At 42.0% G+C, this 27,011-nt stretch overlaps 1 protein-coding gene across 2 annotated transcripts in view; it reads left to right on the plus strand.

Moving 5' to 3' along the window:
• RARB (retinoic acid receptor beta) overlaps positions 1-27,011 on the plus strand; it is a 476,807-nt gene that overhangs the window by 413,687 nt on the left and 36,109 nt on the right. For both annotated transcript variants that reach the window (XM_060248799.1, XM_060248798.1), the window contains one exon: positions 4,640-4,781. In XM_060248799.1, coding sequence (XP_060104782.1) covers positions 4,640-4,781 — 142 coding nt within the window. The remainder of the gene's footprint in view (positions 1-4,639; positions 4,782-27,011) is intronic.

The raw sequence follows: 27,011 nt of genomic DNA on the forward strand, positions 1-27,011 counted from the left end.
TCTGAAAAGGGGGTGTTAGGCCAAATAAGTTTGGGAGCCTCTGCTCTAGAACAATGTCCTCCAGGACTTTCCTAGTTTTGAGAATAAGTACCTAATGTAAGGAGTGAGAGACAGGATTGGGATTCTCTTGGTATACTGCTCACCCTACTATATCCTTGAGTTTTGGGGATGCTGTTGAAGACGCTTAAACTGGTTGGCCTGGGGGACTTCAACATCCAGGCTGTGCTGGGGTTTAGATTTACATGGATGTCAAGACTTGCTGGAATTTAGACTTACAATGATGTTAAAACTCTTGGGGGGGTATTAAGATGACATGCTTCTCAAGCCAGATGGATCCAAATGGTTTTCAGATGGCATGTTGATATAGTTGGTGCTTCTGTGAATGCCCAGGTTGACCTTGGAAGCACAAAAGTAACTCAAGCAATTGACATGATTGCTTCTAAGTTCTCTCTCTCTTTCACACACACACAGAGAGAGAAACAGAGACAGACATTGGGCAGCCGTTTGATTTACTAAGAGGCTGAAGGCTGCGTAAAGATGAAAAGGCTAGAACAACTGTGGAGAAAGCCTTGAGAAATCCAACAAGGCATAACCTAGAGCTCATTTTAAAGTCTGTTCTTTGATGGTGATGGCAATGAAGAAACAACACTTCTCCTCCAGCACTGCATCCTCATAATGCAGGCTTCTGGGTGGCTAGTGGCCTGTTAAGTTGAAACTTAATCCTGACAAAATGAAGGTGCTACTGATGGGAGGAAGAATTGACCTGGAATTGAACTATCTCCTGTTCTGAATGGAGATACGCATCACCTAAAAGAGCAGATCTGTTGCTTAGAATTGCTGTTGGACCCAGGGCCCCTGGCGGATAAGCAGGTGGTGGTGATGGCCAGGAGTGCCTCTTACCAACTTTGGTTGGTGAACTAATTGCTGACTTTCCTGGGAAAAAAGGGATATTGCTGCTGTGGTACACATTCTGATAATATCTAGATTAGACTACTCTGATGTTCTCTATGTGAGGCTGCCCTTGAAGAAAGCACAGCTGATATAGAATGTCACAGTCAACATGTTGTTAGCCCCCGTGTTTGCAGTGACTCTTGGCCCTTCTTGGCCTCCACTACCCTGTGGGGGCATTACCCTGATGCCCAGTTGAGAAGTTGGAGATGCCTAGTCTATAAAGTTCTGGTTCTTGCCAAGGCCATTATTAGTGGGGTCTGGGGCCTATATGTTGCATTTACATCCAGATAACTTTTCAGTGAAATTTTACCAATGAAAAATCTCATTTTATACTATCTATCCTATGTAAGGGAAAATATTTTGTTGCTTATTAAGCATATGGTCACATACAAATTTCCCTTTGTTGCAAATGGATCAGTGAGTCCTAGGCTTTCCTGTTTTCCATGGTTAGAAATTCAGGTTCTTCCTGTAAATGAGAGGGCTCTTCTCATTTTCCCTTCCTGAGCAATTGTAATTAAACCCAGGGTTGAAAGGATTGGTAGGCCTGGTAGCCTAACAGGATGACTGTCAAACAGGTGACCTATAAATACAAGTCAAGTGGCTACAATATCCTTCTCGTAATGATTATATTGTGGATTTGGTTTCCCTTGTTTTGTGGATTGGGTGGCACATTTTTTTTAAAAAATACATCATTGTTTTTCTTCTCTATGATGCCACCAAGAGCATGTGTTTGGATCCAGTGCCTTCTTTGTGTGCTGAAGACAGGTCTTTTTGAACAAGGGAAAGGGTCTCCAATTTTTGTTGATTTTCCCCAGATACAGCTTCTCATACTATGTCATTTGACCTTCAGGAATGGAACAAAGTTGGAGTCCAACAGCAACACTTTTAAGACCAGCTACATTCTCAGTAAAACTTTGTTGGTCTTAAAGGTGCTACTGGACTCCAGCTTTGTTCCATTGCTTTGGAGTTCGGACCAACATGGCCGCCCACCTGGACTGACCTTCAGGAATGATTGGGGAGAGGCAGTAGTTGCAGCAGGTTGAATGGGGAGCCCTGTTGCATAAGCAGAACTCTATTCAAGCTTCTTTGAATTCAAGCTATGTTTTGTGGTCAGTTTCTTTTAGAAAAGTATGAAGAACAAGAAATTAGTTTTAAAAAGAGTTTCCAAGAGAGTTCTGGCAATCCAGTTTGGTATTTGGGGGTGGGGCTTAGTATCTTTCTATAGTTTGTATTCATTTGGATCAAATTAGTTTTGATCTTACTCATTTGTGAAGGACTGCAAGCAACCATTCTGGTGTTCTTAAAAGGCCATCATTAACTTTAGTTCCCCTGGTACATCTACAGAATATTTATTTAACAACAGGGCCAGTGTACAACAATGATCTGTACAGAAACAGCATCTCTTAAAATCCATTTTTTAAAAAATTAACTTTTAATTGAAAAAGCATGGGACCAACCCGGGTAGATTTCATGTTATTCAAAATGTTGGGGAAACCTCATTGAGACCAGCCATTCAGCTGCACTTCCTGACCTTTTGGTTCAGTTAAGACATCACACAACACTATGCTTTATTTTAGCTTGGTTTGTTTGTAAAACCAGAATTTAGCATACCATCATCCAAATTCTATTTTGTCTTAAAAACATTGCTCTCATTGTCTTTCTCTAGTTTGGGAGGCTGTTGCTGGGTGAACAAGCTACAATTAAACCAGCATTTATTAAGTATGTGGTTAATAACCCAACTTCTAGATCCTGGCTTCAGATCCTGTTTTTGATACACCTTAACTAACCACAGCTAATGGTTAGTCCTGCATTCAGACAATTGTACTGATCAGAGTTGCTTCAATTGAGCCCCATGGCGCAGAGTGGTAAAGCTGCAGTACTGCAGTCAGAGCCCTCTGCTCACAACCTGAGTTCAGTTCCAGCGGAAGCTGGCTCAGGTAGCCGGCTCAAGGTTGACTCAGCCTTCCATCCTTCCGAGGTTGTAAAATGAGTACCCAGCTTGCTGGGGGGGGAAGCGTAGATGATTGGGGAAGGCAATGGCTAACCATCCCGTTAAAAAGTCTGCCGTGAAAACGTTGTGAAAGCAACATCACCCCATAGTCAAAAACGACTGATGCTTGCATAGGGGACTACCTTTATCTTTTTATTCTGAAAACGCCCGAAACAATTCTATTAAACTATTTAAAAATTTCTTTATATAAAAGGGAATTAGCTTTCTTACTTCTTTTGGCTGCCAAATTCATAATTGTGCATAATTGGAGAAGCTCAACAAATTTCATCTTTTCTAATTGGTTTTTAAGGGTATGGGATGTCTTAATCATAGATAAACTGGCTCATCAGATCTTGCAGCAGGAAGTTCCACAGATAAAAGATAATTTTTTTAAAAAGTGGTTTTCCTTTTTTAACTATGTGGGGTGGTCGAATAAATATTATTGTAAGGTACCAAAGCAATATCAAAACTTTATTTTTTGTTGATTTTAAGGTATTTATTCAACCATTTTTATCTTATTTTGTCAAAGACTTTAGGCTTCTGATCCGTTGGTTTATCATTTGTTGTATTTTTCCTGTTTGTTCTTTGTTTGAATTGATGCTCTATTTCATGGTTTTTTTCTCTTATTGAAATAAATTATTTAAAAAGCAAAAAAGAAGGAGATTTTTTTTCAGGTAAATGGGACTATTATAGTTTAACAGGCATTAATCTGGCATAGCACTGCAGAAAGCTGATAAAGGAGTAGTGCTATTACTCCTCTCTTCTGAACAAATATCCTACAGTATGATATGGACTCTTCATGTGGATGGCTGATTACATGGGAGCCTCACCATATGAAAAGGCATCCATATGACTGGCAGTAGTGAGTCCAACCCAAGTACACTCTCAGCTATCGATAGAATAGCTTACGCTACACTGGCTGTCCATTTGTTTTTGGACACAATGCAGAGTTTTAGTTCTTACCTTTAAAGTCATATATGGCTTGGGGCCAGGGTTCATGAAGGACCACCTTCTCCCATATTGTCCAGCCTGCCAGTTAAGATCTGCCTTTGAAGCAGGTGGCAACCAGATACAGGGCTTTCTCAGTAGTGGCACCTCACCTAGCAATGCATTTCCCCTCGATGCTTGCCTAGCACCTAGGTGGCTTCCTTTTAGGCACCAGACTTTACTCAGGCTTTTAATTTAGGGGTTGATATTTTCATCTGGAAACTTTTGTTTTAAGCTGTCAGTAGTTTGTTCTTATGGTCTTGTATGTTTATGCTGGGTTTGGTTTTTCTAATGCTGGATTTTAATTTTTTGCTTTTATTATTCCTTATTTTGTAAACTGCCTGAGCTAGGTTCCTGGAGAAGCTTTATAAACGTTTTCTAAATAAATACATACATATAGTATCTTTATCCTACCACTGCAGAGTCTCTCCCAATCATATGCATGAACTTGGGTTTGTCCTGTAATTTTGAATGCTTTTTTTGTGTATTGGATGTCTCTACCCTGCTGGAAAACCACAGTGTTTATTTTTTTTAGTTAAACTTTTATTTCCTGTGCTGAAAAGAAATATTAGATGTTGAATATTTCATAATGGCTTTTAAGGTTATCAAAACCTAGTCATACTGTTGCATCTCTTTCAATCACAGGATGGCACAGTTGGCAGTGTGATGAGAGGTTTCATTTCATTCATTTTTTTTTCTGCTTGATTGCAGGGTTTTTTCCGCAGAAGCATTCAGAAGAACATGGTTTATACATGTCACCGAGATAAGAACTGTGTTATTAATAAAGTCACTAGGAATCGCTGCCAGTACTGCAGACTACAGAAGTGCTTTGAAGTGGGAATGTCCAAAGAATGTGAGTTGACAATCTCAGTAGCTTTATATGGATATGTATAATGTATATATTGGGATGGATATCTTCCATTGCCTGCCTGCCCCCCTCCGTGTGTATGTGTGTGTGTGTGTGTGTGTGTGTGTGTATATATATATATATATATATCTACCTTGTCAGAAGTGGTTTCCTTGTCAGAAGTATTAGCTTAAACATGTTGTCGAACAAATGAACAGCTCTTTTATCTCATTTGCATGAAAGGTCTTCTATCACATAGAGCAGTGTTCTTCAGCTTTTCTGTAGCCACGACCAACCTTTAACTCTTTATCCAATAGCAGCATGAGATCTATTTAATTGTAAGCATGTGACAGGAAATTACACAGCATCAGAATCAAGGAAGAGGAGCCAGAGTTCTGCTTGCTGTTGGGGAGGTGTTTCACTCTGGCAGCATGCACTAAGCATTGGAGGACAGGCTAGTGGGAGAGGGAATGGCTAGGGCAGGCTAGATTGGTAGAAGATAGAAAGGACAAAAGAGAGCGTTTACACCTGTATGGAGCACTGATTGACCAATTGACATAGGTGTGGAGCAACCAGCCAGGCAAGGGGACAAGAGGAAGTTTTTATCAGTCTGCTGCTGAGTGACTTCACCTTGCTGTTCTGTTTGTCTCAGCTAGTTTGTGTGGATAGGCCAGAGGCATGGTGCCTTTGCTTTCTGCATATGTACACTAGTAGAAGTTTCCCCCAAAAGTAGCAGAAGAAATTGTCCCTTGATCGGGGCTCATGACACATGGGTGGGAACACATGAGTTGAAGACCACTGACATAAGAGGGTAATCACATGGGTGTATGCTGTAGATCATGCAGGTTAGAGCCCTCAGCACCCAGATGTGTTGAACCTTTGTAAAATACTCAGCAACTCTTGCTAATCAAATAGCATGCCAAAAGTTGTTTATTTCAGTTTCACACTATGCAGATATCCTGGTGCTTCTTCTTGCAACTGCTGTACTTTCAGTATTTAAGGGTCAGGATTGAAATACTGATCTAGCTGCAGAGTATGCTTCTATGTAGATGTGCTAAGCGAAGATATGGATGAAGTTCATAAGCTATAGCTTTAAGGAGCCATGTTCACATTCCAGTATGAAAGATGTTCATTAATAATAGACAAGAGAAGGCAAGCTAAGTAAGAAACTGGAGAGCCAGTTTGGTGTAGTGGTTAAGTGTACGGACTTTTATCTGGGAGAGTTGGGTTTGATTCCCCACTCCTCCACTTGCACCTGCTGGAATGGCCTTGGGTTAGCCATAGCTATTGCTGGAGTTGTCCTTGAAAGGACAGCCACTGTGAGAGCCCTCTCAGCCCCACCCACCTCACAGGGTGTCTCTTGTGGGGGGAGAAGATATAGGAGATTGTAAGAGAGAAGGGTGGGGTATAATCAGAGAGAAGGGTGGTGTATAAATCTGCAGTCTTCTTCTTCTTCTAAGAAATCTCTGTACAAGGGCTGAGATGGTGAAACTGGGGGGCATGTGCAAAATCCAAATGTTAAGAAGACAGTGTTGGAAAGAGACCTCTGTTAGTAAAGAATGGTGAACAAGCAAATAAACACAGACAGAGGTGTAGGAAGTGTTGCAGGATAACTTGGAATGGAGGGTGTTGCAGAATGTTTCTCTTGATAGCCTTGACTACCTCAACAGAACCAGCCTGAAAGAATACAGGGAGCAATCCTAAGCAAATTTCATGTTATTCATTGGGGCTTATTTTCATGAAGCGCTTAAGGATTGCAGCCACACTACATATTCCCTCCTTTTCTTAAACCTAGTGTTATAGGACAGTAGATGCTTGGGTAAGCATGCAAACACCTAGCAAGGAGTATTTCTATAGATTTTAAGTACTTGGGAACATCATGCGTTTTCTTTGCTAAGTAATGCTCACCTCCCATACCTGGCAATAAGTTTAGATGCAGAAGATTTTGTAACAAATTGTGTCTTGATTTTGCTCTGGAATGTGTTCCGCTAGGTTTCCATTCCTCTGTTGATTCTAAGAGGTGAGCTTTCTAACCAAACTGTAATGTACACCAGAGAACTAATCTAAGCATCTGTGTTTCTTCAATTAGCTGAAACTCCACAGTTAGAATACAGTACTGTGAACTTTAGATGTGGAAGCAAAACAGATTGTAAAGCTGGTCTTGTGTTTACAAGCTGCAGAAGGCAACTGAAAAGCAAGATGCCCTGTGTGCAATAAGATCTGGGTTGCACCTGCATTAAGAAATGTATGACAGGCTTTGCCTGTGTGGCAGCCAGAGACAGCAGCAACTGCTTGTATAAATTGCCTTGTTACTTCACTGTAGCAGTCTCGCAGTAGAATCTGGAATTGTGTGTGTCAGCTTAGAGTCCGTATAAAATATTCAGCTGATAATTTTTCAGTGGCAGTGGAGGAGAGTCATAAAAGTACAGGTATCGATGTCTTGCAGGTGCAATAAGGCTAAAGGAGCACCTGTTATGACTAACAAACATGCGGCTTAAAATGGTTCTCCATTTATTTAGTCTCATCCCTTCCACCCAGACCAATAAAAATCGAATTGAGCTGCATCTTAAAAGCATTTTTTGTTTTTTGGTTGGAGTTACTAATGTCTCAATATAACATAAGAAAATGGCCCAGAAAGAGCTATTAATGCACCTGTTGCAATCGATTCGTGAAGTGGGTGAGCTGAGGGATTTAAAAAAAAACCTTCCATTTTTATTCTTCAGTAAAATACAAGCTGCATTCCTCACATAGGATGTAGATGCTATACAGCTTTTTTGGAAAGCTCACAGATCATGCAACTTTCAAAGTTCTCCCCCCATACAGTACTCAGAAAACAGCTTTCATTTGAAAAAATAGCCCAACCTTTTTTGTTGCAGACTTCCTGTACAGAGGGTTGCCAACAGGCCTGGAGAAAAATTTCCTTTTCTTTCCCTCTCTTTCTTTGCCAGTGTCTAAACTGGTGTTTCTTCACACATAAACCCACATCTAGCTCCTCCCTTCATCTTGAAAAGGGGATTGCCTCCAGGCTCTGATGACTGCTTGCACAGAGCTATTCCCTAACAATTAAGACACACTGAGGTGAAAAATAAAACCATTTGCAAAGGAACCATTATCAGAGTCACATTCTTCTAAGCTCACACAAGGGTGTTGCTTAGGAATTCACTGATGGCACTTGGAGGGTGAAGATGAAAAACCATCCTCTTTTAGAAAGCTGTCAGAATGGTGTGGTTTAAGAAATATTTTGTGTCTTGGCTTCCCTCAGCATGCCACTTTAGACCAAACTCCTACTCTAGTCTTGTTCACAGTAGCCAGTCTCTAAGCTTGTAACGTCATCTTTTACAATTTTTGAACAGTGTCATAGTGGTTAGAGTGATAGACTTTAAACATAGTGTTGTCGGCAGGCATGGGGAGAAATGTCCTGTTCCTTTAATAGAAGCTTTATATTTGGAAATAGGCAGGTAAAGTTTTTCATGGCATAGAGATAAATCACCATGGTAAGCAACATTCTATTAAACCTCTATTAAAGAAGCAAGACTCCCCCCCCCCCTCCATGTTGTTGTCAACTCTGTTTAAATGGGAAAGCCCATATTCCTGTTCCTACTCCGCCATTGGGCTGAACATCCAGCTTCCACACCATTTCTGATGATAACTCTTACCTAGTCTATACATGATCTTTGTAACATTTTAAATCGCCATAATATATGGTATATCTCAAAAGCACCTGGTATATACTATATCAGACTTGCCTCAGTACAGGGCTTGGGTAATGGTGAGAAACAAATAGCCAAATATTAGGCACACTATAGGCACTGGAATAGTAGGCTTTCTTGGTGCCATAATTCTGTTACATTTGCCACAGTGTTTGAGTGAAGGGTAGGGAAGATTCCTTCTCCAGCCTCATGTTTCCAGATGTTTCCACTTAAGAAAGGTACAGCCAGAAGGACCATTCATTTATACTTTTTCCAGACTCTTGATGTACTTTAAGGTGGCCCTCAAGTGGGTGGTTGACTGTGAGTGCACTGTCTCTTTCAGCATGAATGCCATAAAGAAAAAGCAAAAAGGTACTTCAAGGGCCGGATAGCAAAAGAGGCCCATGCTGCTTAACCATCCCCAAATGTAAAAGTTAATCATGGTGGACACCTGCAAATAGCAACCCAAATTGCCTGCTCTGGAGGCCAAAGAAAAAATGAGTACCCAACTTAAACTGTGTGAAATTCTCTGGATATACATTACTGTTTAGTTCTGTGGCTGCCTTATGAAATAGCACATAATCCCTGAGGTTAAATTCTGCCCTTTGAGGCAGCATCAGTAGGTATCAGCTTTGTGTACAGAGCAGGTTTATATCGTCCCCACAGTTGATAGGGTTTTAAAGACACAAGTGAGCATCATATGCTCTCAGAAGAGGACAAAATCGCATTTATTTTATTCTCCAGTGATTTGCTGTCAAATGCAGTCAATTCTAGAGATCTGTGGCAAATTAATTATTCTCCTTGCAGATATCCAGAGATTTTATGACACTTTTTACTGTTTTTTTTTGAGGAGCTAATGATTCATGGTGAATGATATATACAGATTTGTATTTTCTTTCTCTTTGTGCCCAGTCCACACAGTATAATTTATACTGAAAATGAATTTTGTAGAGGGGTCTGGCTTTAATCCAGCAAATATATTTATATATTTAATTTTAAAATATTTATATACAGCTTTTCTCATGCTGTCCTTTTTAAAGTAGGACTCAAAGCCAGACACTTCAAATCCTTGCTGAATAAGATATTTTTTGTGTGTGCAATACATAGGATTGTCTCTTTGGTCCTCTGTGCAGGGGTCATTTAAGGGTTGCATAAAAGGCAGTAGTTCAACAAGTAATGCTTGTATCTACAAGGTGGGGTGTGGTGGGGAAATCGTAATTAAGTATGAACCATATTAGAAATGTATTAATCTCCCTATGCATCTTCATCTCCTCAGTATGTGACAAGAATCTCGTAATATAAGTGCTCCTAATCTCATGCATTTATTTATTTATTTATTTAAAATTACATTCTGCTGACCGAAGTTTGCAGAATAGGTTATACATAATTAAAACCTTTTTTTTTATTTATAACCCACTTTCTACAGAGACCAGGCTCAGAGCGGGTAATGTCATTTGTAAAAACATTCAATTCAAATGTTCAATACATAATCATAATACTACAAAATACAATAACATATATCATAAATAGATAAATTCCTTTATACAGCTAAAAGATGGTACAAAATCTCAGGGGGGGGGGGGATAAGGTATAGTTGTCTGATGAAAAGGAAAGGGGGAGGGGAGAAAGGGAGGAGTGCAATCCAAGATGGAAACGGTCAAGATAGAGCCTGTTGCTGTCCTCAACTAGGGATGGGCACAGACCAGAAAATGCTGATTTGGTTCACAAAGAACCAACCAGTTCATGAACCGAACCACAGTCTGGTTCGCAAACCAGTTGAACTGGTCTGGTTTTTAAAAAGCCCTCCACAGGGCTTTGAGGCTCCAAAATGGCAGGTTGTCTTCAGATCGCTTTCCTCAATGTATCCACCAAGTTTGGTCCACATTGGACTTCATGGGGGCTGAGTTACAGACACCTAAAAAAGGTCATTCAGTGCAATGTTTTTCAATAGGATGTCACCTCTGCTGGTTCAGGAGTGGCAAAAACTGACCTGGGTGAGCTAGAGACCTTCAATGCACACAATTCCTCCCTGGGGTGACCCTCCACATGGCCCACATGTTACATGCATGTCAGATTTGGTGGGATCCAAGTAGCAGCCTGAGCTATCCGGGTCAGGCATCCCTGACATTACATGGTGGATATATTGGATAGTTTAAGAGTTTTATAAGGGAAATCTTCATTAAATTGAGGTATGCTGCAAGAACAAAAAATTATAGATCAAACTCAAATACAAGACACTACATAGATAAGATCAAATTAAAATGACAAAATAACCTTTTTGAAAGCTCAACTGGAATTTAAAAGATCTTACTAATTGGAAGCAGCTTTAAAACTTTTAAAAATGTAAAACATTTAAATTTTAAAAAATTAAAATACCTTCCAAGATTTCCAGGCTATTAGGAAATTTTGGGAGGGAGTAGATATTCCTAAAGTGGATCAGTAGGATTTAGCTTCTTTGGAATCCCCTATCTCTATCTCAGAGGTAATAGATTCAATAAAATGAGTAAAAATTAATAAGGCCCTAGGAATGAATGATTTGAGTTCTGAATTTTATAAGACCTCTCAGGATAAACTTAAATATCCATTAACTGCACTTGTGACTTACATTGATACCTTATACCGTATTCTTGCATCCAAGAAGAAAGCTAAATTTACCCTTATAAGCCAGGGAAAGACTCCTCTCAGTAGGGTTGCCAAATCCAATTCAAGAAATATCTGGGCACTCCATCTGGGGTGGAGTCAGGAGACTTTGGAGGTGGAGCCAGGAGCAAGGGTGTGACAAGCATAATTGAACTCCAAAGGGAGTTCTGGCCATCACATTTAAAGAGACTGCACACCTTTTTAAATGCCTTCCTTCCATAGGAAATAATGAAGGATAGGGTCACCTTCTTTTGGGGCTCATAGAATTGGACCCCCTTTTTGGAACTTCGGGGGTGCTTTGGGGAGAGGCACTGGATGCTATACTAAAAATTTGGTGCATCTACCTAAAAAACCAGCTCCCCCCGGAGCCCCAGATACCCACGGATCAATTCTCCATGATTTCCTATGGGAATAAGTTTCCATAGAGAATAATAAGAGTTCCCAGCAGACATTATACTCCCCTCCCCCTGCTTTCTGATGACCCTGCAGCGGGGGGAGGGTCTCCAAACTGGGGGATTCCCTGCCCCCTCCTGGGGATTGGCAACCTACCTCTCAGCTAGGTTCATATTGTATCATCCTAATTCAGTACTATATATAGATTTCAGTAGCTGGTTTTCTATAATACTAGCCAGACTTAATAAGATGATTAGTAAATATATTCATTCTGATGAAAAATGTTTTCTTGATGTAAGGCATATGTTATCCAACATTGAAGAAATTCCTTAATGTTATACACAAGATTAATAATACTTTTGGGGGGGGGGGGATTTGATAATCCTTAATACTAAAAAAGATTTTGATAGCATAGAACATTTGTTATCTGTCTGAGATCTTGGATACTTTTAATCTTAGGGTAGTTTCAAAAGATGGCTCTCACTTATATATGAGTATTCATTTGCAGACTAGTTAATCGGAAAGCTTCAGATAAATTTTTTGTTTACAGAGATACACAGTAAGGATCCACTATCCCCAGTATCTTTTAACAACAGAACCTCTGGCAGTAGCAATTAGGAATAATCAAAATATACTGAGTCTCCTTTGGGAAAGAAAGTACTATTATCTGTATCTTGGATGAATAGCATTGTGAGTGCTAAAATGAATGTTCTTCCTAAAATATTTTTTCTTGTTTGTTAGTATACGGTTGAATCCAACCCTTTATTTTTTTTTTCATATTGCGAAAAGTTAAAAAGAGATTTGTTTGGTTAGGCAAACCTACAATTTCTTCCACAGTGCTTGTTCAAACAATTAGGGATGTCTTGATCTATGAAATTCGATATTAGATTAGCTGATCTCAAGACATGGATTTCCATTTATAAGGAAAAAATTATTTTAGACTCATTTCTACCAGATAATTATCATTTGAAAGATCTAATTTGGTTTCAGCACAGAAGTTTATATTTTGGATAATCCTATTTAAAAGCAGTGTTCCTTGAATGGTAAAAGAGAAAATATTTATTGAGCCCTGGAGATTTTGTCAGATTTGGAATATGTCTTAACCCTATTTCTGGTTTCTAAAATAATCATTACTGCTAGATGGAGGTGGGGGGAAAATAGACCCAAGAGATTGGTTGAGATTGGTTTGGGTGAGTATTGCTTCTTAAATTAACATCAAAGAACATTAATAAACTTTTCTGATATTTCATAAAGTATATGGCATGTTTGGATATGATTGTTTATGCTTTGAAGGATGATTAATTGCCTTATGATTTTGCTTTACATTTGCTTGTGTGCTTTTTTCCTGTGGCGAATTAAGACCGTTGACTTTCCCATCTCCTTTCATCCTTCTTCAGCCTCCTCTCCTGTTTTGCCGAGCCTTTTACTTGCCAGTTTTAATTTTAACTAGAAATTTATATTAATTGATTAATAACAAAATGAAATCCATGTTGCTTATGTAATGGGGTGATTGCATCAGCTTGTCCAATGAGTTTTCCTTCCTGTGCCATGTATGGCAGATTAATAGCCTATGAATTCAATTGCAATTCATTTTTGTTTCCGAAAAGTATTTTAGACCACTAAAGAAATCGTTGAAGAAAATATAACAAGGGGATATGATCCTCCCCCATTGTCACATAGATGGCTAAAGGAGGACACCATGCTGGGGTTAAACAGAATCCTCCTTTTCTTGGCCACCTCACTCCTTTTCAAGTGTACCATATCAGGAGTACCAAGCAGAGGAGCCAGTCAGCTAGCCGTAGCAGCATAATATGTTTGCTTCACTGTTAATTGTTGAGACCAGTTTCCCACTAAACTTACACTGCTCTCACTTTCCTCTTCTCTGTGAGGCTGCTGCTGGATTTTGCACAAACTGCTCCGTACCAGCGAGTTGCTCTTCCTCTCTTCAAGTTTCCTCTGCAGCAGGCAGGATTCTCCGAAAACCGGTTTTTGTCTGCTGTGGAGGTTACTTGAAAAGGGGCGGGGCAACTCACCGACTCAGGGCAACTTGTGCAAAATGCAGCAGCAGCCCCGCAGGGAAAAGGAGCAATGAGACCAAAACAAGGTGAGTGGGAAATCGGTGTGAGTGTGTTGCCATGCTCCTCACTCAGAAAGAGCTGTGCACACCCAAGGTGACCCAAGCTATTGTCAATTCTAAATTCCAGTATTATTTCCTGTCTGTCCCTGCGCTGCTTTAAATCCTAAACAGATTATTTTGAAAAGTCTGTTAGGGTTTTTGCCTTGATCCCAGCCACCAAAATCACATGTTAGGAAATTACAAGCATTACCTGTCCCACCCCCTCCAATAAATAAAATTGGAGGGAAAGTTTTGTCTTGGTAAGAAGAAAGAAAGTGGAACCTTGTGGCAAAAGAGAAGCTCATTAACAATTTAACAGAAACACAAAAAAGTGATTTAATGAATGCTTTCTGCACAAATCAGAACTGGAAAGGGGAGTGTCAGTCCAAGAGGGACAGTTTCCTGAAGGGCAAACAGAAAGCTACAGTTTAAGTTATTTTTAGCACCGGCATCATTTTTGTTTGTGTGTGTCCCAAATACAACTGTGAAACTTACTGGAGCAGAAATGCTAGCCTCAAGAAACTGCTTTCTTTTTTCCTTTTACTTGAAGCTGAATCACACCGTTGACAGCTCTGGCTTCTTTGTGTTTTGTTTTGTTTTCTGTTGGGACCAAGTAGCATAAGGGAGATGCAGCTAATAAGCTCATATGAAGATTGATTACATGTCCTCAGCTGGAAGCTTTATTCTCTGAGGTATAACATCTGTGGTGAACCTTTCACCGGTCTTCTGTGGTAACATCCATTTTGCCAGAATAGTGTTCTCTTGCACACAGCACAGGCTGGGTGGATTTGCATATGTAGATCCTTCTTGCTTTGCCAGTTCCAAATGTGCCTTGCTCCTGTGCTTTGGTTAACAATATCATGTTAAAGTTGGAACTGCTAGGATGATTATAACATGACTTCAGCACCTAGATTGCCTCCAAGATAAATTCTTCCAAATGTGTGCTGTTTAGTTCTTCCAGAGGGCTTCCTGTTTGATTCTGTTGGGTGGCAATGTGTTCTCACAGATAAAAGCAACATGTAAATCTCCTTTCCAAGGAGATCAAAGAAGTTTGAGGCTTGGGGGAATTGATGCCTTTTACAGTTCTCCAGAGCTTTCTGTGCAGTACTTTCATGCTGTGTTAGGAGCATGAATGAACTGAATACAAGGTGGCCACGTATGTTGTTGCTCCCTGTTTGCTGTGCAGGAGGAGATAAAAAGGAAAATGTTGAGACAGTGACTCAATTGCACTGGCAAACTATACGCAGAAACCTGAGTTAAAGTCACAAGAGCAGGAACAGGTAAAAGATGAGGCAATGGTGGATAGTGTTCAAGTCATAGACAACTTAGAGCAACCTTGTAGGGTTTTCAAAGCAACAGGTATTCAGAGGTGGTTTGCCATTCCCTGCCTCTGTGCAGTAACCCTGGACTCCTTGTAGTCTTCCATCCAAAAACTGACCAGGGCTGAGATCAGGCTAGCCTGAACCGTTCATGTCAGGACAAAAGTCGAAAACCAAAGTAGGAAAAAAATGCTCTTTTTGTTGCTTGAAAGTGTCATACAATACAGCAATGTCCTACACTCCACTTGTCATTCAGTACAAAGTGAAGGGATTAATACATATTCCATGAAAAGTCCAAATTATGTAAGTATCCAAACGTCCACTGGATCCAGTCTGAGGTGAAGATGCTGGCCCTTTATCCATTTAAAAATTATCTTCCACTGATGGGCTGCCCTTTAGTAGTGACAGCAGTACTTATTCCTTTTGGATGCCAAATGCTGAACAATATTCATTACAACAACTACTTCCTCTGCTCTGTTAAAATCTCATTCAAGGTTCCAAACTTCTAACTTAGAATATTTTATATAAACTTTTATATAAAAAGTTAATGATTATTTAAATTAAAAATCAAACAGAATTCAAACAGTAGACATCTGTGGTGTTTAAAAATGAATTCGACGTAAGGAGCAGAAATGCAGCACTGAAGTTGTCAGAGCAGTTAGTATCTTGAGAATCTTACCTAAGACAGATACAGATCCTAGGTCCATCCACACTGGCCATACAAAACAATTCCCCCACCTCAGGGCTGTGGTCTTCAATCCATGGATGTGTCATGATGGCTACCTGCTGGGTCACAACCCTCTTAGAGCCACTGTTTTGTTGCTGTTGTCTTTTGCAAGGACCTTTTGCTAGAGCCTGTGTGTAGAAAGCAGGGGCTCTGCACCTCATGCCACTCTTGCACACCTGCACGGAGGAGCACCAGAGTGGTGAGATGAGGCTACTCAGCAGTGTGCTGCAGACAGGCCTGGCCAGGATACTGGCAAGGTCAGAATTCTGTGTCCATCTCTTCCTGTTTCTTGACTTTGATGTAATGTACTTGCAGATCAGTGAGTTTGGAAAAGTGGAAGACCAGCGCCATGGGGCATAGCAGACTCCTATTCCTCCTTTCTCCACAATGTGAACTCTCAGTCTGTTAGTGCATCAAGCCATAATGGGGACTAGAAAGGCTGTGCATATGTCTTGTGCAAGCCTTCCCTCTCTGCTCAGTTCAGGAATCCTGGGTATGCTCCTGAGATGGGAAGAATGGACAGAAAAGTGGAAAGCATATGCAGCCCTCCCATTCCTCATACCAGCCTGGCACATTGAGTTTATGTTTAAACTCAACATTAAACCCAAGGAGGGAATCATGTCTTGCTGTGCCTTGTTTTCCCAATGCAATCAGTGTTCTATACATCTTCTTCCTACTTAGCCTTGTTTAAAAAAAAGCACCATTATTGTTAAATAGTGGGTTCAACACATTCAACCAGGAACATGCTTACCATCTACACACTAATACAACATGGCGGGGCCTTGACCCCACATATATCTGCACAAACAACAACAACAACAACACCCGCCGATTCCAATACCAAATCACGGTGGTCAAATTTTGTGCCAAGACCGCTCATTGGTTGCTGTTCCAAGTTCATCATCATCATCATTTTATTTGTATCCCACCCTCCCCGCCGAAGCAGGCTCAGGGAGGCTAACAACATTAAATCAATACATTAAATTATACAATGATATTCGAAACAATAACTAATTTAACAATTTAATTAAAATTCTAAAATTAATAAAATTGACATCCTGGTGCTATTTCAACAGATGGTATATTTTTTCTTAGCAGTCTCTCTCTCTTTAATCGGTGTAGGCCATCCTAAAAAGGATGGTCTTGCAGGCCCTGTGGAACTGTTCGAAATCCCACAGGGCCCGCATTTCTTCTGGAAGCTGGTTCCATAGGTGTGGAGCCACTACAGAGAAAGCCCGGGTACGGGTACTCTGTAGTTTTACCTCTTTTCAAATCTATCCAAGCCTATAGTTCAAATCTATCCAAGTTCAAATCTATCCAAGTCTATAGCATTTCCCATGGTTGTCTGGATGCCTACGAAAGCTGCTGCGAAGCAATACATTCAGTACATAACAATTATAAAAAAGATATCTGTTGTTTACTCAGCTCTTTGTAAAAAGACCGTTAGCCACACATAAGACAGTTCTGAATCTGGCTTTTAAAAAGTTGTACCTCACAGTACTACAGGCAGTGCCTAAGACTTGTGAGGATTTAATTATCTCTGGTTTCTGTCTCAGTCTCCCGGATCTGTACCAAGTTGTTTATGTTGCAGACATGCAAATGGATTTGCTGTGAAGGGATTCTTTGCATTTTCGAGGCACATGCCGAAACTTGGAAGTTACACCTAAATGTCCCCTGGCAAAAAGTACAACTTTAACGCAAACATGCTTTTACTGTGGATTACAGGCTTGGCTACTCATCTGACAGGCACTTTCACTGGAGTTAGAGAAAGATGCAAGAGAAACATACTGACCTACTTCCCTCCTCTCTTTTTTAAAACACTGCTCCAAGCAAATAAAATGTTAGTACAAAAAAACACCTCCTTGGCACAATGAAACATAACCTCAAGGAGCTTTTCTGTATTGCATGTTCCTTTTCAAGACTTGAGGCATTCTAGTGTGTGTGTTGAGAGGGGATCATATTAGAATTTAAAAATAATTGCTACTATTTTTATTCTTTCTGGGAAGTAGAGTTATTTTTTTAAAAAAAGCTATGTTCAGGTTGAATACCTCTCATGAGTAGATTCCCATTCACTAAGTGATTTTATGTGAATCTTCCTAAGGGAAAGACTTCAGGATTCAAATCATATGTTAAGTGATCTAAATGTATTTTCAGGGCATTTGGGGGCTTTCAGCAGGTTTGCAACTACGTTTGGCTTCCTTTTACTGAAGAATGTTTTTTTTTTTTTTTTAGTTTTTCAAAATTTTATTAAATCATCATCAATATTTTCCAACAATTCTTTGACATAGAAAAGAAAAAAAAAAGATCTTACTAGTACACACATATCTCTCATCCTTGAGGGGGTGTTTAGGGATATAAATTGGTTAATGGAAGCATACAAAGAAAAGAGAATACAACAACAACAACAGGTATCTACTTAATTTGTTTAGAATTTGACAAGTACTGCTACTTCCTAGCATATATGTTATTTCTTTTTCCTATCCAATTATAAAATTTTTCCCATTTTCTACTAGCTTCACTTTCAGGTATTCCTTTTAGCAAATTTGATAGAATATCCATCTCTGCAGCCTGGAAGATTTTAGCTATGACTTCACTCAGTTCTGGACATATCTTTTGTCTCCAATATTTAGCGAATACAATTCGCGCCGCAGTGATAATGTAAATTGTTATATATTCATCCTCTAGAGGAACCTCTTTTCTGACAAATGACAAAAGCATCAACTCGGGTTTAAAACAAATATTAACATCAAGTATCGCCTTACTGAAGAATGTTGAGACTGAGCTTTTATGACTTTATTTATTTGGGCTTTTCAGCTGAATCTCTACCTAAAGGCTCATGGCAGGTAACAATTAGAAACGCATGATCTTTGTGTATTTATAAAGAGCTTAAACTATTTTTAAAACCCCAGACACTAAAGAATCCTTTCTTCCCAAGCTTATTCCTGGCTATAAAATGCTTTTGCCTCCCCAAAAGCCTTTTACATGGCTTCCAAATAATACCTGACTGACACCTGTGACCTCTTGGGGGGGGGGGGGTCAGTGTTTGGTAACATCTACTGGGAATTCTAATATAGAAAATATACCTCCAAAAGCCCTGTTAATTGACTGTAGAGATCAAAATGGGAAAGGAGAGCGATCCAGAATGTAGCATATATCTGATTCGTGATTTGGTCATAGCGTGTGAGGCAGAATTTTCACTTGAGGTCACTTGAATTCGGTTGCTGTTTCTGCAAACCTGAGAGAACCCTCTGTTTTGTAGAAGAATCTGAAAAGTAGAACAAAATTGGGGTGGGGTGGGGAGTAATGTTTTTAAAAACTAAAAAGGAATGTCTGGGCATGATGTAAAAGGGGGAGGGGAGACTTTGAGCAGTATTTCAGGTTGCTGTGGCTAGTATGATGAATCATAGGGAATATCCATCTCTCAACATGGAGCTTTACTGATGGTGGAGAAGCTTCTTAGCCCAGACTCTTACCAGAGTGGGACCAGTAGGTGGAGACAAACCTGCCAATGTCATCTCTGCAGCACAGGCATGCAAATCTGCTGGACACCTCCCCCCTCTCCCCGGTGCACTACAAGGTGATCAGTGATGGCTTGGTAAAATAATCAGGGCTCAGGGAGACTTTATTTATTTATTTTATTCGATTTTTAGCCCAGCTTTCCCGTAGGTCCAGCAGATCTTGTAGTGCTGGGATGGAATAAGGGTGGCTAGTAACAAGTGACGCCCACTTCCTCAGCTGAAAGCCTGGCAAAAGAGCTCTGTTTCACAGGCTCTATGGCAGGGGTCCTCAACCTACGGCCCGCGGGACAGATGCGGCCCGCTGAGGATGTTTATGCGGCCCGCCAGGTCCCTCCCCTGGATTTGGCAGCGCCTCCCTCCTGCTCTGGCAAGTCCCAGGAACTTGAATCAAACTTTTATTTTTAACCTTGCGGATGCTCATTCCTTACCCCTCTGGGGAGCCGCGAGAGCTGGGCACGAAACTGCGCGGGGAGAGAGGCGGCGGCAGCAGCAGGCGAGGTGAGCGGAGGGGCTCGCACGAGGCAGGAGCCGTTGGGGCGAGGAGGAGGGTGAGGGAGGCGGGCAGGGCATGCGCTGACGGGCGAAGTGAAGTTGCAGATGCCGAGGGAAGGAGAGAGGGAGGAAGGAAGCTGCCGCACGTGCCCCTGTATTGTTTCGGACCCGCAGCGTTAGGTGGCGGTCGGCGCAAGCGGAGCAGTCCAAGGTCAGAGACTCCAGAGAGAGAGACGCGAGCAGGCGCGTCCGCACTGACCTGGAAAGGGGGAGGGGTTCTGCCTCGGCTCTCTTTCCCTCACTTTGGGAGAAGTTGTGCGGAGTCTGGGGCTGGGGGTGCGCAGGGAGGCAAGCGTCTCGGGCGCACACCCGGGCGAAGTGGGAGGGGGGCGTGCTCAGGCACTGCCCCCTTCGGAGCACGAGTGGCGCCACATGGAAGGGCCACTGAGGAAGCTTTGCGGGGTGGGGGGATATAGTTGTGTGTGGTGAAGAGTTGTTGAGAAAACAGGCATGCAGACAGGGATACCTCTATTGTGACTGCCCCCAGCCTGGCTGGAAGCACGCACAGGTGTAGGAGAACAACACCTGGGGGGAAAAAAAAACCTTGGCCTGTGTTCCAGACTTTTGGTGGCATCGGCGGTGCCCATCCGTCAAAGTAAGCGGCGTGCCTGGAGCTCGCCTCCCCCTCCCCCAGCCCTTGGCTGACAGACAGTGACTTCTCCAAAGTGACTCCCATTGAAATACTGGCAAGTTTGTTGATTTAACTTTACTTCATTTTAAATATTGTATTTGTTCCCGTTTTGTTTCTTCACTTCAAAATAAGATATACGCAGCATGCATAGGAATTTGTTCATAGTTTTTGTTTTTACTATAGTCCGGCCCTCCAATAGTCTGAGGGACAGTGAACTGGCCCCCTATTTAAAAAGGTTGAGGACCCCTGCTCTATGGAATTGAAGCAGATTCCACTTGAAACAGAAAGCATGTTCTTCCCGAATCAGAGCAATGGAAGTAACATTTTGATGAGTGAGTTCCTAACAGCAAAAAGAATGTAAAATTAGTTGGGTGAGAAAACTTTTTGAAGATGATCTCTAATTTGTTACATTTAACTTCCTTTTTCAAGTGAAATATATTGCATTTCCAGAACATTTCGTGGGGGGGCTAGACATTATATTACCTTCATATATGTGGCATTTGCTGCTGTTTGGTGTAGTGGTTAAGTGTGTGGACTCTTATCTGGGAGAACCGGGTTTGGTGTAGTGGTTAAGTGTGTGTACTCTTATCTGGGAGAACCGGGTTTGGTGTAGTGGTTAAGTGTGTGTACCCTTATCTGGGAGAACCGGATTTGATTCCACACTCCTCCACTTGCACCTGCTGGAATGGCCTTGGGTCAGCCATAGCTCTGGCAGAAGTTGTCCTTGAAAGGGCAGCTGCTGGGAGAGCCCTCTCCAGCCCCACCCACCTCACAGGGTGTTTGTTGTGGGGGAGGAAGGTAAAGGAGATTGTGAGCCGCTCTGAGACTCTTCGGAGTGGAGGGCGGGATATAAATCCAATATCTTCTTCTTCTGTTTCATAGCCACGGCACAATATTGTTATGTCTAGTGTAAGCCGAAATGCCCTCAAAACGAGGTTGGGGAATTAGTCAGGTGGGCACCTGGCTCACTAGGGATCTTTTCCCAATGTATACAAGATACACGTCCAGAGAGTAATGCTTAAAATAATGGGGACTCTAATTTAGTAAAATCAGTTATAATTTATTGGAAAAATATAGACTTCCATACAAGATAAAATGCTCATACAATCACACATACAGTCCTAGGAAATATAGATAGATGGATAGGGGAACAAAAAGGGTGGGTGGACACACAGGGTGATATTTACCTATTGTAGTCCCAATTGGTGACGTGTGAGGGCGCAGGTAAGGGACCTGAAACTGATCAGGAATCAGGGATGGATCTATGCAGCGGAAGTTGGTATACTGATAGAAGCACACATGAGTGGAGTTGGGTCAGAGGTTAAATAGACTACCTTAGACCCTCAGGGGCTGGGAGCTATGAGGGAGGAGAAAGGGAAGGCTCTGCAGTGACCATAAGGGCTGGACTACTGCGACAACCAATAGAAAGTTCATTGGTGGCACCTAATTGGGTGCCTGCTCTTGTCCAATGGACTGGCTTGGATCCTGGATACCTGAGAGAACGGACCAGGGAGAGGCTCCAAAGTAACAGTTGGAAAGAAGAATAGAAGTGACTACTAGGTGGGGATTAGGGAACTTATCTGAAAGGGTGACAATAGAGAGTCAAATGCTGGCCTAGGTAACACCCAGTTTGTACAAAGGAACTTGGCTCTGGCTGAAGATGGTCTTCCTCTTCTTTAGTCTTCTTCTTGGCACCAGACTTTGTCTTGAGTTCTGTTGGACAAAGGCTTGAGTGGTCTGGCAGGATCCACGCCTAAAATATGCTTGATTGCCTTATGCAGAAGTTGAAGCAGCTGTTGGATATGGAGTCAGGAAAACAAGATGGATTCTGGTGGTGTTAGCCTTTGCATCATGGAAACAGGCTGGAAACTGTTTGCCTGTACAGTTCATGGTGGTGTGGCTTCTTCCACTGCAGTGGCCAAGACTGGGCACACAAGGAACAGCTGGAAGCTCATCTGTAGTTCTGGCTAACACCCATCCAGAGATGTAGAATGCTGCTGCAAAGCTGAGGCTTATAGTATCCACATAAGCCTTAGAAACTGTGGGCAAAGTCCACTTCTTAGAGCAGATGTATGCGAGTCAAAACTCCAGGCACCCTGGCAACCGTACTGGTGATCACGATGTCCATGTGTATGAAAAGTAGGGGGCTTTTCCTTACACTAGCAATATTTAACAGGTATAAAAGGAATGCTTCCTGTTTGAACCTGGACTTATTAATATACACTTCTTTGATTTCTGCTCTGAGTCTTAATTCAGAAGGATATCAAAGGTGGCTAATTGAGAATGATTACAATGCAATTCACTCTCTTCCACATCACAGCTTCCTGGGATATCATCCCACCCTCATTCATTAGGCCTTTATGGTTATTCCCAGTCATTTTCATCCTGTCATTCTCAATGACTACTGGCTTGTCTTCCTTGCATCCTGGCAGGGATGCTCACCTTTTCATCTGTCAGAAGAGAGAAGGAGGATCCAGGTGGAGCAACTTTGCCTTAGCTGAGAAAGGCCAGCTGATGACCAGTTACTCATAGCATACAAGGCACAGTGAATAATGAGGGTTTCTTTCCTTAGAACAGAAATGCTGCAGGAAGAAGACTCCTTGTTTACCAGTTATTCAAGTCAGGCTGAAAACCTGAGCTATGGATTTGTAGGCCTGGATCCATGCACAGATGTTCTAGGAACCCATATCAGGTGGGGGCAGAGACTCCCCCCCCCCAGTTCAGTAATTCCTCAGGAGCAAAGGGAAGATGAGTTCTCCATCACTGAAGCAATTGTTGGGGGAAGGAGCCCTGAACGTGCCCACTCTCAGCTCATGTCCCAGCCCCACTAGTTGTTTTAGGGGGAGAAAGTGGTAAAACAAAATATGCAGGGGGAGGGTGGGTTTGTGCTTGTTCACACCTGTTTGGATAATTGGGACCTGGGGGATCTAGGCCAGATAGCTAGCTCCAGTCGTGTGCTATAGATAGTCTTTTGCCCATTGGATTGGGGGTGGCTGGACATAGCATCTGGCATAAGTTCCTAACACTGTTGCGAGAAAAAAGCCATTCCTTTGCTCCAGTGCTGGCAGCTGCTGCTGTATAGCACAGTTATGCTGTGCAGGAAGCATTTTCCATTTGGGAAGCCAAGGATGACATGCACTGACCCCATACATAGGTCACCAGACCCATACAATGTGAGGACATATTTTCCCTTGAGACATTGGGAGTGGGCCCTTTTGGGAGAATGGATGTGCACCCTTTTTGGGAATGGGCCCTTTGTGAGTGGGCCTGGAATGCACCCTTTTCCAAGTTACTCTTTATTGAGGACCAAGCTCCCCCTTTTTTATGCTTGAACCAGAGCAGAGTGTTAATTACAGCAATGGCATTAATCATGACTTAAGATTCTCACAGAGCAAGTGAGATTTGTGATCAGGATTGAAAGCTGGCTCAATTTCTGACCAAGCAGGTCTTCATGTTAGCTTTAACAATGGTTAACGGGCTCTTTTGGGTGCCCGCCGAATTCGCCGCCGCCTCCCGGGAGTGGGTCGCCTCAGCTTGCCTTCCCGCGCTGGAGCCACGCGGCGTGCCTTTCAGGGAGTCTTAAGATGTTAAATTGAGAGGGCGACGCGGAAGATGGCGGACGCTTGAAGCGGCAGCTCCCGGCTCACAGTCCCTTCCCGCTTCTCCTGCTCCCGTTCCCAACTATTTCTTTCACCTGGCATGGGCAAACGAACTGCAGGGAACACCAAGGCAGCCAAGAAAACTCCTGCGAAAGCCACACCGACGCAGCAGGTACTAAACTTTCTTCCAACGAGCCCCGGGCCCTTACCTCTCTCTGAAATGGAGTCCAGCCCTTCCCCCGGCCCTGCTCAGGAAGAGGGCTCTTTATTAACAACTCAAACATTTCAAGCGGCGATTTCACGCTTGGAGGACTCAATAGGGGTCACAATGGGGGAGAAGATCAGCAAAGCTATTACCCCCTTACAATTAGAACTAAAAAAAATTAATGAAACGCTTTCAGCAGTCACTCAAACTGCAGACTCAGCACTGGAAATGGCTACGGTGGCCCACGAGGCTGTATAAGCCCTGCAAAGCTCAGACCTATGGCTCCATGAGAAGGTGCTTTACCTGGATAACAGATTAAGGGCTGCTAACCTGAAATTTAGAGGCCTGCCAGAACAGGCGGAAGAGAACCAGGAGGTAAAAATCTTCATTGCCTCATGGCTTGCTTCAGCCCTCCACCTCCAAGATGGAGTCGCCCCTCTTATTGATTCTGCCTACCATCTGGGGGCATTACAACCCAAGTCAAAAGACTTTTTAAGAGACATACTCGCCACGGTTCCAGACTCCAGGACCAGAACCCTGATTTCACAGAGAGCCCGATCTGAAGAGGGTCTACTCTACAAGGGAGAAAAAGATCCTGGTTCTAGCTGATCTTTCACCGGAAACCCTGCAGCATAGAAAAGAAATGAAGCCGATTCTAAACTCACTATTTGATCACAAAATACGCTTCCGCTGGGCTTCTCCTATCCAGATACTGGTTGTTCACCAGGGCCTTCGGCTAACAGCTTCTGATTTCACCTCCGGCTGTGATCTTCTTAAACAACTAAACATTGACTCTCCTTCATCTCCTGACTCAAGTAGGGCTACTTCATCTCGTTCAACCAACCCACCGTTTTCTTTCAAGCCAAGAAGACGACGCTGACTTCTCCACGGACGTTCAGTTCACCTCCTGCTACTTCCATCTCCTGCTTCTGAACAGTTGTATTTGCACTACCCATGCCATCTTGTTCTGGTTTAAGGGAGCGGGGTCTTTCTTTCCTCTTATTATGTCACATTGTTAAGGGAACAGCCGGGATGTTCCTTCTTTTTGCTCCCTCCATATTAGATTGTATATTTCTTATATACAAAGTAAAGTTGCATTGTTTCCTGGTTGGAAACAATGAACAGTTTAGTAAGATTTATGTTGTTAATATTGTTGATTTGTTTTTTTAAGGGGAAAAGGTACCTTTTACTGGTGTTTATTTATGGCCCTTTTCAGACGGTGCTTTTTGACCAGCACTGGTATGTTCTGGTATACTCTGGCCATGACCCACGAACTCAGTGGATCCCTTTAGCGGTGTTTGGGTTTTTGGAAATTTTTACATTTATACTGAAAAGTGGTTTGTGTTTGTTCAATTTGGTTCGGACAAATATGGTTGTCGTTGGGAACCTAGATTTTTGCAGTCAGGTCACCAATCCTGGTACTCCCACCCCAATGTTCTCTCTTTGTTTATTCTGTGTTGTGAGAACAAGGGAAATCTGGTCATTGCTACTTGTTTTTTCTACTTCTTCTCATCATTGTTATACAGAGCCCCGGTCCGGGTTCTACAGGCGTTATATGGATCTTAACAATGGTTTTTTTTACTTTAATGTATCTAAATTATGTCTGACTTAAAGTTAATTTCTCTCAACTGCAGAGGCCTTAACAACATTATTAAAGCCAAGCGGCTTTCTTCCGCTTTGACCAAATTACAACCTGATCTTCTTTTCCTACAAGAAACCCACATTAAGTCGGCAAGCTCCACCATACTTCGATCTAAATGGTTCCATACACAGTACGTAGCTCCTGGTTCTTCTAAATCACGCGGAGTCGCCATTCTACTTTCAAAAAATACCCGGTTTGTTTTGTCGGCTCAAGAAGTCGATCCCCAAGGACGTTATATCTTTATAAAAGGTACACTTAATGACTCTCCTTTCACTCTGGTTTCTCTATATGCTCCCAACTCCTCACAAATTACCTTTATAAAAGACACGCTTTTTAAACTTGCCCTTTTCCAAGAAGGGGCAGTCATTATAGGGGGGGACTTTAACCAAATCATAGACCCCAGGTGGGACAGATCCTTTAAGCCACACTCTCCCCCGACTTCTTCCCCAGCACCTATGCAATCTGTCCTTCATAATTTTAACCTATGTGACGTTTGGAGACTGCATAACCTGGGGGTTAAGGACTACACCTACTTCTCGGCATTACACAATACCTTTACAAGGATTGATTATTTTCTTATTTCTCCCTCCTTATTGAACCAGGTTTCTTACACCAATATTGGCCTCAGGACACTTTCCGACCACGCCTGGTTGGAGTGCACACTGCATGTTGGTTCTCAGGACAGGCCTTCATTTAATTGGACATTAAATAAATCACTCCTTCTGAACCAAGAATTTTGTACACAATTAGAGCAAGAGATTAATCTTTATTTCAAAAACAATTTGGATTGTGGGGTTTCCAAAGAAATTGTGTGGGACGCAATGAAAGCTGTTCTGCGAGGCAAGTGTATCTCCCTGCATTCGGCCTACAAAAAAAGAAAATTAGAACTGAAACAACTTATTTTAGACAATATTAAACACTTGGAACAAAAACACAAGCAAACCTGCTCTAATAAAATTTACCAAAAACTTGTTCTCGAAAGACAGAAACTAGACTTATTGGAAACATCTAATATTCGAAAAAATCTACTATTCGTGAAACAAAAATACTGGTATAACCACCCCCGTTCGTTGAAGCTACTCTCGTGGAAACTCAGGAAAGAGCTAGGTGAGAGACAGATTAAATGTCTTAGAGGCAACTCTGGCAAAATACACTCATCAAATAAAAAAATCTTGGACACCTTCCATCAGTTTTTCCAACAGCTA

Source organism: Heteronotia binoei, chromosome 10 (genome assembly GCF_032191835.1).
Source record: "Heteronotia binoei isolate CCM8104 ecotype False Entrance Well chromosome 10, APGP_CSIRO_Hbin_v1, whole genome shotgun sequence".
NCBI classification, from domain to species: domain Eukaryota; kingdom Metazoa; phylum Chordata; class Lepidosauria; order Squamata; family Gekkonidae; genus Heteronotia; species Heteronotia binoei.